General features: G+C 46.9%; 1 protein-coding gene across 2 annotated transcripts in view; it reads left to right on the top strand.

The window, feature by feature from the left end:
* The window catches only part of piwil2 (piwi-like RNA-mediated gene silencing 2), a 121,621-nt gene that overhangs the window by 34,047 nt on the left and 69,292 nt on the right, over positions 1-18,282 (top strand). Inside the window, exons 6-9 of one of the 2 annotated variants that reach the window (XM_063057219.1) lie at positions 3,132-3,242; positions 5,365-5,482; positions 6,696-6,820; positions 15,426-15,506. In XM_063057219.1, coding sequence (XP_062913289.1) covers positions 3,132-3,242; positions 5,365-5,482; positions 6,696-6,820; positions 15,426-15,506 — 435 coding nt within the window. The remainder of the gene's footprint in view (positions 1-3,131; positions 3,243-5,364; positions 5,483-6,695; positions 6,821-15,425; positions 15,507-18,282) is intronic. The other variant, XM_063057220.1, reaches the window with a different exon arrangement.

Genomic DNA, 18,282 nt, shown 5'->3' with positions numbered 1-18,282 from the left:
CCTAACTGTAAAAGACATGTTGAGGTGAGTTTAACCCTACTTGAACAACCCTCCCCCCCCAGGGTCGGCCGGTCTGCAAGAATATTGTTAACATTAAACCAGTCTGCGGTGCAAAAAAGGTTGGGGACCCCTGGTCTTGGTTATGAACACAAAACATCACGTTTCACTGTACGTGTCAATGTACAGATTTTTCAGATTCATTTAATTATAACGAGGAACTCTGGGTCGGACAGCATCTGTGAGGGAGAAATGAACTTTTAACGTTTCAGATCCAGTTGAAGGGTCTCAATCTGAAATGTTGACTGACCCACTGATTCCCTTCCAGATTTTCTCCCCACCCTGTGGGTTGTGATTTTTGGGTTGGTGGGGGTTCATTTGCTGGATATATTCAAGGCAGAAGTGGGTAGATTTTAAGGGGATGCTGGCTGATACAGGAAATGATGCTGAAGTAAAGGATCATCTGAAATTTTATTGATTGATGCAGTAGGCTGAAGTGCATCCTCCTATAATTTATCCCAAATAATAATTTCCAAATTGGCTGGTGCTTCCTGAGAAACCTACCATATTGCCACTTTCTTAAAATGTGGAGGGCACAGTAGTGTAGTAGTTAGTTTCATGTTATACAGCGTGGTTCAATTTCCGTCACTGTCTGCAAGACATTTGTACGTTCTCTCTGTGACCATGTGGGTTTTCCCCCTCATTCCAAAGACCTGGAGTATGGTCACATGGGTGTCATTGTGTGGCATTGGTTTGTTGGGCTGGAGCGGCCTGTTACTGTGCTGTATCTAAATAAAACAAAAATCTTGTTTATGAAGCATTCCAGTTTTGGGACTTAAATAAATCCCTTCAGATAATTGGATACCATCGATCCCATGTATTAAATCCCTTTTCCTATGGTTGTTTCTTCTTTTCCTTCAGCAGGTCTTGCTTTAGATTTGATCCACAGTGCTAAATATGACAGTATGGGGCTGTTTGATGTTACTGGGCCTCCTGCCTGCTGGTGGCAGCATCTACCTTTATACAGTCTGCATATTGGGAGCTGTACTGAAACCCAAGCTCAGTGCAGCTGGAGCTGGGTCTGAATGTGGTGCTCTTAGAGTCATAGAAAAGTATAATACAGAAACCCTTTGGCCCATCTCATCTGTGCCGAACCATTTTACTGTCTAGTCCCGTTGACCTGCACTAGACCCACAGGCCTCCCAATGACCCATGTACCTATTTATATTTGCATTTGCACAGTTTGCTGTCTTCTGCACTCTGATCTTTCATTTCTATATACTATTCTATAGATTTGCTGAGGAAAATGAATCTCAAAATTGTACATGGTGACATATATGTACTCTGATAATAAAAGTTATCTTTTGAACTTCTCATAAACATTAAAATCAAGCTCACATGCACCACTTGCGCTGGCAGCTCGTTCCACACTCTTCACGACCTTGAGTGAAGAAGTTTCCCCTCATGTTCCCCGTAAGCTTTTCACCTTTTCACCCTTGTCCCATAACCTCTGGTTGTAGTCCCACCCAGACATTTCCAGTGAGTCCATCATTCATCCTTTGTACTTCAGAATACTCAAGCAGTTGCAAGTTGCAAGGAGGTGCACAAGCGATCAGGTTCAGTTTCTGCTGCTCTCTATAACGAGTTTGTGCCTTCTCGCTGCGATCAAGCAAGTTTTCTCCAGGTGCTCCAGTTTCCTCCCACATTCTAAAGATGGATGGGCTAGGGTTAGGAAGTTGTGGGCATACAATGTTGGAGTTGGAAGCATGGCCACACTTATGGGTTGCCCCCAGCACGTTCTCAGACTATGTTGGTTGTTGAGGCAAAATAACACTTTTCACTGTATATTTCAAAGTACATGTGACAAATAACACTAATCTTTAGAATTTCTTGCTCAGAAATGCTCTAAGCTGTTTATACTCCAAAAAAGCCTCTTCACCCCTCCTCGTTTCATCTTCTAAGACAGGGTTTCTCAAACCTTTTTATGCCATGGACCAATACCCTTTTTTTTTTAATGCTGTGGAGCCCAGGTTGGGAACCTCTGCTCTAAATGTATCTTCCTCTTTCTTTTTCCATCTTGCATTTATTTGACCTCTCTTCATAGCATTTCTTTTGACTTGCTCACTCCTGTGGAAGTGAGTTCTACATCATACAACTCCCTGAAGAGAGGTTTTCCTTAAATTCCCTTTTGGACTTTGTGTATTTTTGACATACTGGCAGGATTCGTAAAGGATTTGTGGGGAAACACATCCATAGATCCCTCAAAAGTTGTAGCACAAGTTGATAGGATGGCTAAGAAGGCATATGGTGTGTTGGCCTTCATTAGTCAGGGGATTCAGTTCGAGAGCCACAGGGTGATATTGCAGCTCTATAAAACTCTGGTTAGAATACACCTGGGGGTATTGTGTTCAGTTCTGGTTGCCTTATTATAGGAAACATATGGAAGCTTGAGAGAGGGTGCAGAGGAGACTTAACAGGATGCTCCTTGGACTAGAGAGCATTTCTTGTGGGGATAGTTTGAGCAAACTAGGGCTTTTCCCTTTGGTAGAAGAAGAATGAGAGATAAATCACAAACACAAGAAGTTCTGCGAATGCTGGAAATCCAGAGCCACAAACACACAATGCTGGAGGAACTCAGCAGGTCAGGCAGCATCTATGGAAAAGAGTAAACAGTCAACATTTTGGGCCGAGGCATAACTTTAAGGTATTTGGAGGCAAGTATCTGGGGTGGGGGGGGGGTGTGGATGTCAGAGGTAGGCTTTTTACAGATTGTTGGGTGCATAGAACATGCTGTCAGGGGTGGTGGTAAAGCAGATATATTAGAGACATCTAAAAGACTTTTAGATGGGAACATGGATGAAAAAAGGGAAGGCTATCTGGGAGGGAAGGGTTAGATTGATCTTGAAGGAGGTTAAAGGGTTGTTACATCATGGGACAAAGGAACTACTATTCTATTTTCTATATATTTAGATTCCTCTGCAATGGAAACTTAACTTTTTAAAAAAAAAAATCTTTAAAAACAAATGTTCTGGGAAGGTGACTCTTTTATTTACTGCGTACTCCAGGCTATTGGGCGACAGCTCAAGTTGAAGGAGAATTGAGGGCCACTTTCACTCCTTGTGTGTTTTATTTAGGGAGTCGTTTGTGAAGAGGGGATCATCTGGAAGGCCCATCCCTCTGACAACAAACTATGTCAAAATCTACTGCCGAAATGATGCTGTCTACCAATACCATGTCACTTTCAGGTCTGTGACATTGTTAACATTGTGGGAGATTGCAAGTTTCCCCTTGTGTTTTGGACCTTGCGCTGGGAACACTTTTGTATTTTCCACACTGGGCATTTGGGCCAATGGGGTTCACTCATGGGTCAGTTTTACTGTTAAGGCCCACTGACCAGAGAGGCCTTGGACTCTGGTGAGGGGACATCAACAGCAGTCACAGATAAAAACCAATAAAAACAAGAGATGGTGACAATAGTAGGAAAGAGAACTGACACAAATTGCTGGAGGGACACAGCAGGTTAGGCAGCATCCAGGGGTTGGTGGGGTGGGAGGAAAAAACAGTCAGTGCTTTGAGTCAATACTCTTCCTCATCAGGACTGGAAAGCAAAGGAGCAGAATGTGGAATGAGAAGGGCGGTGGGGGGGTTGGGGAGAGTGTTTGAGCTGGAATGTGACAGTTTGAAGCCAACTGAGGGAGGAATGGAAAGTGGCTGCTAGAAGTGGCGGGGGGGGGGGATGAAGTGAGAAGCTGGGGGGTGATGGTGAAGGGCCGGTGGGGGGGGGAATGAGAAGCTGGAGGATGATGGTGAAGGGCCGGTGGGGGGGGGGGATGAAGTGAGAAGCTGGGGGGTGATGGTGAAGGGCCGGTGGGGGGGGGAATGAGAAGCTGGAGGGTGATGGTGAAGGGCCGGTGGGGGGGGGGGATGAAGTGAGAAGCTGGGGGGTGATAGTGAAGGGCCGGTGGGGGGGGGGATGAAATGAGAAGCTGCGGGGTGATGGTGAAGGGCCGGTGGGGGGGGGGGATGAGAAGCTGGGAGGTGATGGTGAAGGGCCGGTGGGGGGGGGAATGAAATGAGAAGCTGCGGGGTGATGGTGAAGGGCCGGTGGGGGGGGGGGGCGGAATGAAATGAGAAGCTGGGAGGTGATGGTGAAGGGCCGGTGGGGGGGGGGGATGAAGTGAGAAGCTGGGGGGTGATGGTGAAGGGCCGGTGGGGGGGGGGGCGGAATGAAATGAGAAGCTGGGAGGTGATGGTGAAGGGCCGGTGGGGGGGATGAAGTGAGAAGCTGGGAGGTGATAGTGAAGGGCCGGTGGGGGGGGGGATGAAGTGAGAAGCTGGGGGGTGATGGTGAAGGGCCGGTGAGGGGGAGGAATGAAATGAGAAGCTGGGGGGTGATGGTGAAGGGCCGGTGGGGGGGGGGATATGAAGTGAGAAGCTGGGAGGTGATGGTGAAGGGCCGGTGGGGGGGGGATGAGAAGCTGGGAGGTGATGGTGAAGGGCTGGTGGGGGGGGGGGATGAAGTGAGAAGCTGGGGGGTGATGGTGAAGGGACGGTAGAAGCTGGGGGTGATGATGAAGAGCCGGTGGGGGGGGGATGAAGTGAGAAGCTGGGGGGTGATGGTGAAGGGACGGTGGGGGGGGGGAATGAAGTGAGAAGCTGGGGGGTGATGATGAAGAGCCGGTGGGGGGGGGATGAAGTGAGAAGCTGGGGGGTGATGTTGAAGGGCCGGTGGGGGGGGCGGGGATGAAGTGAGAAGCTGGGAGGTGATGGTGAAGGGCCGGTGGGGGGGGGAATGAAATGAGAAGCTGGGGGGTGATGGTGAAGGGCCGGTGGGGGGGGGGAATGAAATGAGAAGCTGGGTGGTGATGGTGAAGGGCTGGTGGGGGGGGGAATGAAATGAGAAGCTGGGGGGTGATGGTGAAGGGCCGGTGGGGGGGGGGAATGAAATGAGAAGCTGGGTGGTGATGGTGAAGGGCTGGTGGGGGGGGGGGAATGAAGTGAGAAGCTGGGAGGTGATGGTGAAGGGCTGGTGGGGGGGGGGAATGAAATGAGAAGCTGGGGGGTGATGGTGAAGGGCCGGTGGGGGGGGGATGAAGTGAGAAGCTGGGGGGTGATAGTGAAGGGCCGGTGGGGGGGGGGGAAATGAAATGAGAAGCTGGGGGGTGATGGTGAAGGGCCGGTGGGGGGGTGAATGAAATGAGAAGCTGGGAGGTGATGGTGAAGGGCCGGTGGGGGGGGGGAATGAAATGAGAAGCTGGGGGGTGATGGTGAAGGGCCGGTGGGAGTGCACATTTTAGTTTTGAGCATAATATAGTATCTTACTTCATGCATTTTCTTTTTTTTTGCCAACTTTGCTGTTGGGTTCAGCCCTGATATAGAATGTCGGAATATGCGCTTTGGCATGTTGAAGGAGCACCGGCAAGTTACTGGGCGGGTCACTGCTTTTGATGGCAGCATACTTTACCTGCCTGTGAAACTATCTGAGGTATGTCCACAACTTACATTTTCAATAAACAAGTTTCTTTAATATTCAGCTTCAGCTGTCGAAGAATGGTTTTTTTAAAAAAAAGTCTCCAGCTCCAAGCAAATATTTGGTTTACCAGATCAGAATTTAAACAAAATTTTGTTTTATATACCGTTAACTGACTGTGATTTCAGTTCTCCTGTTAGTGTGATACAGGTGCAATCATGCTCTTTTCCCAAGGAGATAGACAGGCACCTTAGTCTCCTGTCTGAAAAAACTGTATCCTGTCAGTACTAGCACTGGAGTCAGTTTTCTGGAATAGGCCTTGTGACCATCAGACCGTCAGATGTAGGAGCAGAATTGGGCTATTTGGCCCATGGAGTCTGCTCTGCTTTTCCATCATGGCTGATTTATTATTCCTCAACCCCATTCACCTGCCTTCTCCCCATAATCTTTGATGCTGTTACTAATCAAAAACCTATCAACCTGTAGTTTAAATACACCCAATAACTTGGCCTCCACCACTGTCTGGGAGGCTATCCTTTTAAAACAGAGATGAAGAATTTCTTTTACCAGTGGTTGGTCAGTCTATGGAATTCTCTGCCACAGATGGCTAAGTCGTTGGGTATATTTAAAGCGGAGGTTGATTGGTTCTTGATTCATAAGCGTGCCAAAGATTATAGGGAGAAAGTAGGAGAATGGTGTTGAGAGGGATAATAAATCAGCCATGTTTGAATGGCAAGGCAGACTTGATGGGCTGAATGGCCTAATTTTGCTCCTATGTCTTATGGACTTGTGAATTTATTCGAGAAACCTGATTGAAGAATCCAGCCGCAAACAACAGGAATTCTGCAGATGCTGGAAATTAGTGCAACACACATCAAAGTTGCTGGTGAACGCAGCAGGCCGGGCAGCATCTCTAGGAAGAGGTACAGTCGACGTTTCAGGCCGAGACCCTTCGTCAGTACGAAGGGTCTCGGCCTGAAACGTTGACTGTACCTCTTCCTAGGGATGGTCTTGGCCTGAAACGTCGACTGCACCTCTTCCTGGAGATGCTGCCTGGCCTGCTGCATTCACCAGCAACTTTGATGTGTGTTGGTTGAAGAATCCAGCCCCACACTTCAGTGCCAGTACTGACGGAGTGCAATTTTTCAGGCATGAAATTGAGGTCCCTGTCTGTCTTAGACACTGGTCATTGCAGCTTTCATTTGATTTTGATTTTCTTTCACCCTAGGTGATCAAACTCAAATCACGAAGAAAGACAGATGGGATAGAGGTGGACATTAAAATCCAAATGACCAAGGTTCTGCAGCCAAATTCTGACCTCTGCATTCCTTACTACAATGTGGTATTAAGAAGGTAGTGTGGTACTATTTCTTAATTCTACAAAAACACATTGCTGTAACCTCTCAGCATCTATGGAAATGAATAAATAGTTGACGTTTAGAGCAGGAGTTCCACACCTTGTGTCCATGGACATCTCAGTTAATGGTCGGTGTCCATGGCATAGAAAAGGTTGGGAACCCCTAGTTTAGAGGGATGTGGGCAAAGTGCAGACAAATAAACTTATAGATAGGGTAAGTACAGGCAGGTTTTTTTCCACTAAGGTTGGGTGGGACTACAACCAGAGTTTTAGGTGATAAGTGAAATGTTTAAGGGAAACATGGGGGGAACTTTCTTCACTTAGAAGGTGGTGGCAGTGTGGAATGAGCTGCTAGAATAAGTGGTGCATGTGAGCTCAATTTTAACATTTAAGAGAAGGTTGAATAAGTAGATGGATGGTAGGGATATGGTATCATGGAGTAGATAGTTTAAATGGATCGGCATGGAAGATATGGGTGGAAGGGCCTTTTTCTGTGCTGTGTTTTTCTGTGACTTCATGACACCACATTCAGGTACAGCTGTTATTCTACAACCATCAGGCTCCTGAACCAGCGTGGATAACTTCACTCTCCTCAACTCTGAACTGATTCCACAACCTATAGTGTAGATTCATTTTCAAGGACTCCAGCTGGTGCTCAGTAGTTATTAATTTATTACACAGTTTGTCTTTCTGCACATTTATTGATGTCAGTGTTTGTGTGTATTTTTTATGTCCATTATATTTATTTTCCTTTAATTGCCTGCAAGAAAATTAATCTCAAGGTAGAATATGATTACATATACGTACGTTGATAATTTACTTTGAACAGAATCAGGTTTATTAACACCGGCAGGTGATGTGAAATTTGTTAACTCAGCAACAGTTCAATGCAATACATAATCTAGCAGAGAAAAATAATTTAAAATAAAGATGGTAAATAAACAAGTAAATCAATTACGTATGTTGAATAGATTTAAAAAACGAGTGTAAGGGGGTTTCTACTTTTATATTACTGCGGAGGCTAATTAAAATGGCGTCTTTGTTATGTTAATCTGGGGAATGCGGCGTTGTTGTGTTAAACGCTGAGAAAGTTTGCGCTAGCAACTTGTTTTGGTTTAGAATATGATAAGAGGGTGCTATTAACCAATTGGGATAGTGTTATGGTTTTGGTGTATTTGAAGATACTGTATGCGCGGGGTTTTGGGGCAGAAGGCAGGAGAGCGAGACAGAGGATGGACGAGGTGCTGTGAGTCCGCTAACGGGGTTGGACCCCGAGGAGGGCGTTCGGCGAGGAGACTGAGACGGACTCGTGTGGAGCGTTTGGTTGACCCCGTTGTTGGTCCCAGGCGGCCAGTCGAGGTGGTCCGATCCGAGGGGTCGCAGGGTGAAGAAGAAGGTCCTTGAGCTCCAACTGTTTGTGCACGAAGAAATTGAACTTTGATAAGTCTGGCGCCTTTTATTTTCCTTTTAATTATATAGTTCCAGTAATATCTATAAACTGTAAATCATTTAATCGTAACTGGTATATTGTCTGTTATTTGGGTGGGGTGGGGTCAATCACACAGCATCTACACAAACTAATTACCCAGTCTGGCGGGGCCAAGGGCTGTTTCCCTAGACGGCAGCAAGCCGAGCGACCCTGAGGGTGGCCATGGGGTGGCTACATTGTGGGGGCTTTGTATGTGATTGAGTCGGCTGGTATGCTGTGTGGGTGCCCTGTTTAAATCTGTAATGTGTGTCTCTGTGGGTTATTTGCTGGTGATTGCTGTAAGTGTTGTGGGTGCGGTCTTTGTTCGAGTTCGGGCTGGCATTGACGAGTTGGAGGTGGCACTCGGGCTGTCCATGCGGTTGGGAGAGAGAGGAAAGAGTGGTCTGATTTGGAGGTAGTGTCTGCGAATAAACGTTCTAGCTCTGGCAGGCTCCGCCTGGCGCTTGGGATAGTGTCCACCCCAAGAGGGGCGGAGGCGTGCGAGACACAGGCAGAGCGGATCTCGCAGTTGTTAGATGAGTGGCAGTGCTCGGTTGAGGGAGAGTGACAGGGATTGGTTGAAAGTTTAAGTAGGCGGGCTGGTGACGGTGTTACAGCTGTCAGGTTCACTTACACTGTAGTGACAGCTGTCAGTTATTTGAAAGAGGGGGAAAGTTTTCAGTGTGTCTTCTCTGGCTAGGAGGGCAGCTAAATTGCTTGCAGTGCCAGGGGGATCATTTCAGGGGATCAGCCCCTCCCTCAGTTGTTCGGCTGATCAGAGAGGTGTCGGGAAACTTGGTGGAGGCCCAGTGGGGGAACTGCTTGGGGTCTCTGGGGAAGCACGTTCCCAGCACTGTACCAATGAACTTCTGAAAGGAGAAGACCCTATTCCTAAAGGTTTAGCGGGGCCATGCCCCAGGGTGTCGCTATGGATAGAGGGAAGCGATGCTAAAACTATCCTCGACCCCGGGGCACAGGTCAAGTTGTTGTACAGTTTGTTTTACAACCGGTGTCTGAAGCATTTACCCTTGACAACCGCAAGGGCACCGGAGACTTTGGATACTAGTGCCAGTAGTTATCTGGAAGACGATGATTGGTTAATGACCCTGGAGTTCATGGGGGCATTGTCTGGGTACCCAGCGTGTCGAGTTGCTTCTGAGGATGTGTGTAGCAGCCTTGAGCCGGTACCGAATTTAAATGAGACCCGGCGGTGGTACCGCTTGGGGAAAGTAGCTGAGGGTGAGACCCTCTTAGTAGATGCCCTGAACTACCACGAGGGAGGGGAGTTGACCGCTGAAGACATCTCAGTGAGAGAGAGGTCGCGGCAACTGGACCCTAGCGGCGTGGAAGATGAAGGCAGCATGTGTGTGGATTATGCGATGTGGTTTAATGTGCTGCATCTGAGGAGTGGATGTTGCCAGATCCCGAGGAGTGCGGCTGTTGAGCTGAAGACGGCCGTTACTAGTTCCCTAGGATTCTTCCGATCCGAAAAGATGCCCAGGGGTATATCCAGAGCCCCTGCATCCTTCCTGCAGGGTATGAGGAAGGCCATGGGGGAAGTGAAGGTGTGTGGAGTTCTGACACATGTGGATGACCGCCCAGAGCTTGGATTCGCCTGGGAGGACTATGAGGCGAGGCGAGTGGCTGAGCCTGGGCGACAGAAGTGAAGTGTCAAATATGGAGGAGTTTTTGGCCGGAGGAGTTTGGTGCAATGTGAGAAAAATGACCTGACATACCAGTTGAACTTCCTGGTGTTGGGACAGACGGTGGTGGACCGGGGGATGGAAACCCAGATCGTCAATCTGAATGAGACCCAGGGAAGAGAGGGGATTTGCACTACACTGCGGTCATGTACTGATGAATTAATCCTGCGAGAAGAAACGATGACCCACCTTCGAAGGGATCAGCAGAAACTCAAGACGTTGATTCAGAACAGATTGGAAGATTTACAAGTTGGGGAAGATCAAGGAAGTGTTCTGACTAAGGTCAACAGAAAACCGAGAGCCCAGGGAGGGGAGTTTGACTACTCTCCCAAGGAGGTGAAGAAATGGAGGACAGATCTCGGAAAAGGGAGGCGGACGCTTAAAAGGAACCTGAAGATGACTATCGCGAGTTTAAATGAAGTGGAAAAACTGAAAGTTGACCTGGAAGACGCCCTCAGGAAGACACAACCGGAGGCTGAACATTCTTTAACCGCTGCTTTTCAGGTCAGGGTGGAAGAAGCTGGTGGGGTAACTGCGTCCCAGATTGAGATGGCCAGGAACCCTGAGTCAGAACTGTTGAGGCTGTGGCGAGAGTTGAAGGAGTCCCCGAAGAAGCTGACGTCTCGACTGCAGGAGGCTGAAGGGGTAGCCCCGGCTAAATGTTTCAGTTTGGAGAAACTTAAACAGCAGCTACCGATCGAGGGAATGAGGAAGGATACGGATTCGAAGGATGATGTGCTGCACATGTGGAACATGCTGCCTTTCGCATGTGATTGAGGAAGAGACCTTTGGCCCTTCTCCCACTGAGTCAGGTGTAGTGGGGAGGGCTAGCTGTGGGCAGTCTGAGTTACGGCAGGAGCAGGAAGGAGGAGAGGCGGGGCTCCGAGCTGTAATGGTGGCCTGAGTGAGAGAGGAGTTGGCGAGCAGGCCCGAGGTATCCCTAGTAGTGTCTTGAGCCTTTTGGGTTTAGGTGAGGGGGTACGGAGGTCTCGGAGGGTTAAGAAGCTCCCAGATAGGTTGGCCTGTCTAGCGCCCGTGGGACGGGAATAGGGTCCACTGTTTGGGGAGCACTGTCACTGTGTGTATGTGTGTGTTGTGTGTCTGCAGGACTGGTTGGCGAGTTATTTAGAAGTCATGAGGACATGACTTTATTTAGTGGGGGGAGAGTGTAAGGAGGTTTTGACTTTTATGTTACTGCGGAGGCTAATTAAAATGGCGTCTTTGTTATGTTAATCTGGGGAATGCGGCTTGGTTGTGTTAAACGCTGAGAAAGTTTGCGCTAGCAGCTTGTTTTGGTTTAGAGTGTGATAAGAGGGTGCTATTAACCAATTGGGATAGTTGTTATGGTTTTGGTGTATTTGAAGATACTGTATGCGCAGGGTTTTGGGGCAGAAGGCGGGAGAGCGAGACAGAGGATGGACGAGATGCTGTGATGTCCGCTAACGAGGTCGGACCCCGAGGAGGGCATTCGGGGAGGAGACGGAGACGAACTCGGGTGGAGCGTCTGGTCGACCACCGTTGTTGGTCTCAGGCGGCCAGTCGAGGTGGTCCGAGGGGTCGCAGGGTGAAGAAGAAGGTCCTTGAGCTCCAACTGTTTGTGCACGAAGAGATTGAACTTTGATAAGTGTGGCGCCTTTTATTTTCCTTTTAATTATATAGTTCCAGTAATATCTATAAACTGTAAATCATTTAATCGTAACTGGTGTATTGTCTGTTATTTGGGCGGGGTGGGGTACATCACACAGCATCCACGCAAACTAATTACCCAGTTTGGCGGGGCCAAGGGCTGTTTCCCTAGATGGCAGCGAGCCGAGCGACCCTGAGGCTGGCCGGGGGGGCTACCCATGCAAAAACAGAAATACTGTATATTTTTTAAAAAGTGAAGTAATGTCCAAAGATTGTGTCCATTTAGGAATCAGATGACAGAGGGGAAGAAGCTGTTCCTGAAACACTGAGTGTGTGCCTTCAGGCTTCTGTACCTCCTACCTGATGGTAACAGTGAGAAAAGGGCATGTCTTGGGTGCTGAAGGTCCTTAATAATGGACGCTGCCTTTCTGAGACACCGCTTCCTAAAGATGTCCTGGGTACTTTGTAGGCTAGTACCCAAGATGGAGCTGGTTAGATTTACAACTTTCTGCAGCTTCTTGCAGAACTAACTGAAGAGTCTTCAACTAAGTTGACTGAGTGTTTTCAGTGATTTCTGGTTCATTTCAAATTTCCAGCATTTGTAATCTTTCTGATTTGTGTCTCTTGTTGCTTAATCAGTGAATCAATCTTTCACATTTTAAACAAAATTGGACATAAAGTTTGCTGTCTTTAAAACAAAGTGTGCAGCATAGAGAATGATCTATCACTTCTGACCATGCTGACATAGGTCTTTAATATCAACATTCCCAAATTAAGGGATCAACATTATCTGCAATAAACATTTGTATGTATCAATAATTTGCTGTGGCGCATTGGTCAGAGCACAATCCTTGACCAATTTCCCTGGTGATCCTTATCCTTTTTTCTAATCATTCCTGACCTTCCCCTACCTATGATTCCTTCAGCACTCACGAGGTCAGGGTCTTGCCAGAGTTCACAAAAAGTGCTGGACGAGCTCAGATGCACCCCCCATTTATTTATTTATCACATGTACATCAAGGCTGGTTTCAAATATCTGATTAACAGATGAACCTCCTTGCCCATTTCCTGACATCTACATGTCAATCTGGGCCCTGCCCTTCAACACACCCTCCTCCCACCCCCGAATACTACCTTGTACTCCTCACTTGCATTCAAACATCAATGGTGACATTTGAAGGAATATTTGCACCAACCTAGAAATTGGGAGGAAACCTGAAGTGTAGATCCAGTTTAAGATGGTGCTACTGATGTTGGGCGACAGCTTACTGGTGGTTTGTAAGACAATAAATATGAGTAAATGCTTCATTAATAATCCTTTTTCTGTGGTAAACTATCACCACAAACAATGAAGAGGCGAGTGAAGGTGAGGCTGACTCAAGGGTTGAGCTGTGTGGGTGCGATGTATGTTTGAGGAGAGGTGAGGTCAAGACAGAGTTGGAGATGGAATTGGAGTGAGTGAAGTGGAGAGGAGTCGGTGTGGAGGAATTTTGGAAGCTATCCACTTAAACCAGGAGCGAGGTTGGGTTGATCTAAGCGCTGAGCAAATTTGAAAGTTTGGGAACGGCCACGGGCTGGCCAGTGAGGTACAGACCCAGAGCATATCGCTGCAGCAGGGCCCGGGTCCTAGTGCAGGGAGCGACTGGTGTTTGGACAATTTAAGCGCCCGCCCAGATAGACTGAAAAGGCAAGGTGTTGGGACCAGAGGCTGATTCCACTCTCTCTTCTGCGATGCTCACTCCCTCTCCATGGTGCCGAGGCTGTGAGGCTGCTCCAGCTACTCTGCACTGTGATCAACTGAGGCTAGAGCCTGCTCCAGATTGGTTTGTCTTTGGGTTTATGAGTCAATCCGGTTCTGAATGCTGTTGCTTGCTTCTATTGTTTACGTGATTTTCTTTCGCTTTCCGCGGTGCTGAGGCTGTGCGACTACACCGGCTGCTTTTTGCTTCAGGGTGATTTGCCCTGCTGTGTGACGAACTGAGACTTGGATTATGGGCCTCCTCCAGTACTCCTGGCTCTGGGTCTATGGACTCAGTTTGGTTCTGAATGCTGTTATTGTTTGCATGATTTTTGTGTGTTTTTCTCGTTGCGCATTGGATGTTCTTTTTTTAATTGGCTTCTTTTGAGTTTCTTTGTGGCTGCCTGTAAGCAGACAAATCTCAAAGTTGTATGCTTTATACACATTTTGATAACAGTACTTTGAATGTTTTTGAAACTTCAAAGTGGTTTACCACAGCAGCAGAAACTCTGCAGTAACCTAGCAGGAGGAACGGTGTACTCACATCGACAGTGATGAAATGCTTTGCGAGGTTGGTCATGACTGGACTGAACTCCTGTCTCAGCAAGGACCTGGACCCGGACCCATTACAATTTGCCTATCGCCACAAGAGGTGAACAGCAGACACGATCTCAATGTCTTGCTACATGGCTTTAGGCCACTTGGACAACACAAACACCTACGTCAGGATGCTGTTCATTGACTATAGCTCAGCATTTAGTACCGTCATCCCCACAATCCTGATTGAGAAATTGCAGAACCTGGGCCTCTGTACCTCCCTCTTGGGACCACTCCTCCTTGGATCCTCGACTTCCTAACCAGAAGACCACAAACTGCGGGTTGGTGATAACACATCCTCCTCGTGACGATCAACACTAGCACACCTCGGGGGTGAGTGCTTCGCCCACTGCTCTACTCTCTATATACCCATGACTGTGGCTAGGCATAGCTCAAATACCATTTATAAATTTGTTGACGGTACAACCATTGTTGATAGAATCCCAGATGGTGACGAGAGGGCGTACAGGAGTGAGATATACCAACTAGTGGAGTGGTGCCACAGCAACAACCTGGCACTCAACGTCAGTAAGACGAAAGAGCTGATTGTGGACTTCAGGAAGGGTAAGATGAAGGAGCACATACCAATCCTCATAGAGGGATCAGAAGTGGAGAGAGTGAGCAGCTTCAAGTTCCTCGGTGTCAAGATTTCTGAGGATCTAACCTGGTCCCAGCACATCGATGTAGTCATAAAGAAGGTAAAACAGCGGCTATACTTTATTAGGAGTTTGAAGAGGTTTGGCATGTCAACAAATACACTCAAACTTCTATAGTTGTACCATGGAGAGCATTCTGACAGGCTGCATCACTGTCTGGTATGGAGGGGCTACTGCACAGGACCGAAAGAAGCTGCAGAAGGTTGTAAATCTAGTCAGCTCCATCTTGGGCACTAGTCTACAAAGTACCCAGGACATCTTCAGGGAGCAGTGTCTCAGAAAGGCAGCGTCCATTATTAAGCATCTCAAGCACCCACAGCATGCGCTTTTCTAACTGTTACCATCAGGTAGGAGATACAGAAGCCTGAAGGCACACACTCAGCGATTCAGCAACAGCTTCTTCCCCTCTGCTATCTGATTCCTAAATGGACATTGAATCCTTGGACACTACCTCACCTTTTTAAATATACAGTATTTCTGCTTTTGCACATTTTTTAATCTATTCAATATATGTAATTGATTTGCTTGTTTATATATTTAATTTTATTATTAATTTTTTTCTCTGCTAGATTATGTATTGCATTGAAGTGCTGCTGCTAAGTTAACAAATTTCCCATCGCATGCTGGTGGTAATAAACCTGATTCTGATTCTGTAGGCTGGTTGGTGGCGTGTTGGGTTCAGGGCAATTTCAACCACATGGGGACAGTATGTGTTTTGATGATGCCTGGCGAGTGATGAGACTGAATCTTTTGTCCCCCCACTGCATGTGCAGTGGATCGTATCATGTGCATTGTTTTACTCTTTGTTCACAGAGCAATGAGAATTCTTGAATTAAAGTTAATAGGAAGAAATTTCTTCGACCCAACTAATGCCAGTTTTCTCCCTCAGTACAGGTGAGTGCAGTTTTCATGCCTGGGGACGCTCTTACGGGGAGGGTGACTGATTCTGTTGGTTCAATTGATGCCTGAGGGGTGACTCCAGAAGTCTGGGAAAAGATCAAGATCTTTTTAAAGACCAGCTTGTCTCACATGTGCGTTAAACATATAGTGAAATGTGCCATTGCATCAATAACCAACACGGTCCAAGGATGTTCTGTGGGGAGGTCCCCAAGGGTCACCATGCTTCCAGTGCCCATAGAGCATGCCCCCAAGTTACGGACCCTAACCCACACATCTTTGGACTGTGGGAGGAAACCCATGTGGTGACAGGGAGAACAGAGACAGCAGCGGAGTTGAACTCTGCGATGCTGCCCATCTTATCCTGGATCTCAGTGGTCCTTTACATTTTTGAAAGGCAGAACTGTACCGTAGAGGCAGATTAGGTGAATACCTTGTCCTTGGATGCAAAAGTTCAAAGGTTCATTTATTATCCAAGTATACAACTCTGAGGTTCTTCTCCAGATGGCCGCAAAACAAAGAAAGAACATGAAAGTTATTCGGAGAGAAGTGTCAACCCCCCCCCACAAAAAAAATGAATGGCATTCTGATAATCAACCCCCAACCCCCCCTCCCTGCACAAAATGGACCAAGGATGCCAACCCCCTCACCCCGCACAATAAACTAACAGAACACAACAAGAACGTCAACCCCTAAATCTCCTCCCCTCGCACAACAATACGAAAAAGGAACCGGTGGGGAAAAAAGACATGGAATATAAAAACCATTAAGTCTGAAAAGGTCCACAGTCTGTAAACGCAGTAGTCTAATCCATAAACACAGAACCACGATACCATCGTCCAACGTCACCGACATGCATAGGAAGAGTGGAACACCACAGAAGCCAGAGGCCTACCTGCCTGCCACAGTGAACCACACGGCAATAGGGCCACTCACAGACCAGACAGGCAGGTGGTGCCAAACTCTTGCTCACCTTCTGTGTTCGCTTCAATGTTCCAAACTCCCTTGACACTTGAATCAGCAAAATAGATTCGAACATAGGCTCTTAAGTTCCTTCACATCCTTTGCTTCACTGAATGACAATGTGTATAAAGGGATCATATTCTGGCTGGCTGCCGGTTACCAGTGGAGTTCCACAGGGGCTGGTGTTGGGACCGCTTCTTTTTACGATGTGTGTCAATGATTTGAACTATGGGGTTAATGGATTTGTGGCAAAATTTGCCAATGATACAAAGATATGTGGAGGAGCGGGTAGTGTTGAGGAAACAGAGCCTGCGGGGGGGGGAGGGGGGAGGGAGAGAGACTGACTTAGCTGGTTAGGGGAATGGGCAAAAAAGTGGCAAATGAAATACAATGTTGGAAAGTGTATGGTCATGCACTGTGGTGGAAGAAGTAAACTATTATTTAGATGGAGAGAGAATTCAAAAGGCTGAGATGCAAAGGAACTTGGGAGTCCTTGTGCAGGATACCCTGAAAGTTAACCTCCAGGTTGAGTCGGTGGTGAAGAAGGCGAATGCAATGTTGGCATTCATTTCTAGAGGTGTAGAATATAAGAGCAGGGATATGATGAGGCTCTGTGGCATTTGTGAGACCACGTGGAGTGTTGTGTACAGCTTTGGGCTCCTTATTTTAGAAAGGATATACTGACATTGGAGAGGGTTCAGAAAAGATTCACGAGAATGATTCCAGGAATGAAAGGGTTACTGTATGAGCACCCACCACCCTCACATTCGGTTAATCATGTTGTCAGTCATTTTATCATGCTTTGAAGCATTTCCCAATGATGAACATAAAATCAGAGTCAAGTTTATTGTTATGTCCACACATCCATGTATGCACAAGTGCAATGAAAATCTTACTTGCAGGAGGGTCACAGCAAAAAATCAACATAGATTGTAGTCAATTTTCACAAAGAAGAGCACAATTATAACAAAGTCCATTTGTTCATTGTATTGCTGAACTGTCCTGATTCAGGTTTTTTAGGCCGTTTGGTTCAATGACCAAGCAGTTGAAGGTAAGTAGCTGTTCTTGAACACGGTGGTGTGGGACTTCAGATTTCTACCTCTGCCTGGTAATAGCAGTGGGAAGGTGGCAGGGCCTGGATGGATAGTGGGGATCTTTGATCAATATTGTGAGCCAGGACACTAATTAGTAATTTCTCAGTGCATTCAGTAACACCTCAACACTGTAATCTTAGAAAGTAAAGACTCTCAAGTGCTTTCCTTGTGATTGCGTCAACGTGCTGGGCCCAGGACAGGTCATCCAATACATTAACAGCCAGGAATTTAAAGCTGATTATCTCCCAAAGCATATTTCCCCGGTGTTGTCCAGCAGTGTTAGCTGAACTAGACTGTAGTTACTTGCTGTCTCTTTCTGATCTTTTAATTATTTTAATATTTTTTCTCTTTTTTAGTCTTCCAATCCATTGGAATGCCTTCTTGAATTCAGGGATCTTTGTAGTGACAACTGGTGTGTCTACTGTCTCTATACCTCCCTTTAACACTCCTGGTAACAAGACTGTTAGCTCCCAGGAGCTATTAATTCTTGGCCCAAATAGTGTACTTTGTATTTATTTCCCTAGTGATATTGTTTCAAAGTTCTCCACTATCTTTTGTCTCGCAGTTATCTACTATTTTTGAGTTTTTCTGCCTCATTATCAGAAGAGTTTTAACATGTGTAACATTTCAGCTGTTTTATTTGTTGGCACAACTTCTGTGTGTTGGCTTCTCAGGGACTTTTGCTACTTGTTTTGTGCACTGATTAAAATCTCACA

This window comes from Mobula hypostoma, chromosome 8 (genome assembly GCF_963921235.1).
Source record: "Mobula hypostoma chromosome 8, sMobHyp1.1, whole genome shotgun sequence".
Lineage (NCBI taxonomy): Eukaryota > Metazoa > Chordata > Chondrichthyes > Myliobatiformes > Myliobatidae > Mobula > Mobula hypostoma.
This window is presented reverse-complemented; position numbering and strand designations above follow the sequence as displayed.